Source organism: Wasmannia auropunctata, unplaced genomic scaffold, assembly GCF_000956235.1.
Source record: "Wasmannia auropunctata unplaced genomic scaffold, wasmannia.A_1.0 LD325751.1, whole genome shotgun sequence".
Taxonomy (NCBI): Eukaryota; Metazoa; Arthropoda; class Insecta; order Hymenoptera; family Formicidae; genus Wasmannia; species Wasmannia auropunctata.
In genome coordinates this window covers 1-1157 of record NW_012037139.1, presented here as the reverse complement: position 1 = coordinate 1157, position 1157 = coordinate 1, and the positions used below count along the sequence as shown (strand labels likewise).

The window sequence follows — 1157 nt, the reverse complement described above, 5'->3', positions numbered from 1 at the left end:
ATGGGTCCGGTCAAATGCACAAACCACTTTTTTTTTGTGTGTGCCGGTGTTATTATTACTCTTCTTACATAAAACTCTTATTTTATTATCTTTGATATTAAAATATTCAATCTAACAGTAATTATGTTGTTAAATAAAAGTTTTTCCATTCGATTTGATTCAATTCGACGTCAAAAAACTTTGATTCAAACCTCTCTACAACAGTTACGCGTTATTCTATATTAATATATAATTCTATATTCCTTTGATACCTTGAACTCGTGAATATTATTGCCGATATTCAAACGTCCTTGATTCTCCACCAACAGGCTCAAGCGACGGCCGTAAGGGCGCTCTAATGGTATAGTATATATCTTATCAATACGACTCAGAGTGCCGCATAGTCGATTATCCACGTAAATCAGCGCCCTGTCCTTTGTCATTGCTCGCAGTATAGCTGCAGGATCTGAGATAGCAGGCGGCAAGTTCGTCTCGTAAAGGACAAATCCTTGGTTGACCGAAAGAGCCTCAAAGGTTTTAGGTTGATCGCTAGTTTTTTGGATCACCACGAATGGAGAAGGACGGTCGAGCAATTTCAGTACCGGTTTCAATAATACTGAACCGTAATTACCTTTTGGAGATGCAGTTGGGAGGGACATATTTGGCAACGGCAGATACTGTAATTTCAAATTGCGTCCATGTGAAATGACATTTCACGTTAGATATAAGATATATGAGAATAGATATATATATTTATTATTTTAATTCCGTTTGGGGCAACGCGATTGCAGCCGAAAAGATGTAATCGATCTTTTTGTAAAACATGAAATATCAAACGAAAAATGTACGTATGTATGTCACAAAAAGAAAAAGATCACAAACGTACGTCACCAATGACATCCCTTATAGCAAAGTATTTATCTGTCGGATCTCCAGCTTCGGTCAAAGGAGCATCGTAATCGTACGAAGTTAATAGTGGGTTGTATACACCTAGCCAATCGTTAGCTCCTATCGATGATGATTACGTGATTAAACAAAATACATTTGCCGATATAATTAATCAATTAATCGCCTCAAATATTATATTTTTACGAGGATATAATTTTACTTACTGCTAAGGTGCTGAATTAACAAAAAGTTTACTAACCAGAAGTGAAACCAAAGTTTGTACCCCCGTA

At 36.4% G+C, this 1157-nt stretch overlaps 1 protein-coding gene across 1 annotated transcript; it reads right to left on the bottom strand.

Annotated features, from left to right (window-relative positions):
- Window positions 1–251: 251 nt before the first annotated feature.
- LOC105460247 (beta-galactosidase-like) lies at window positions 252–1151 on the bottom strand (the record flags this gene model as incomplete). The annotated part of the gene is made up of 3 exons (XM_011706679.1): window positions 1127–1151; window positions 866–987; window positions 252–656 (listed from the first exon to the last, which is right to left on the bottom strand). A coding segment is annotated over exon 3 (387 nt), but the record flags the coding sequence as incomplete, so codon positions are not given.
- Window positions 1152–1157: the final 6 nt, after the last annotated feature.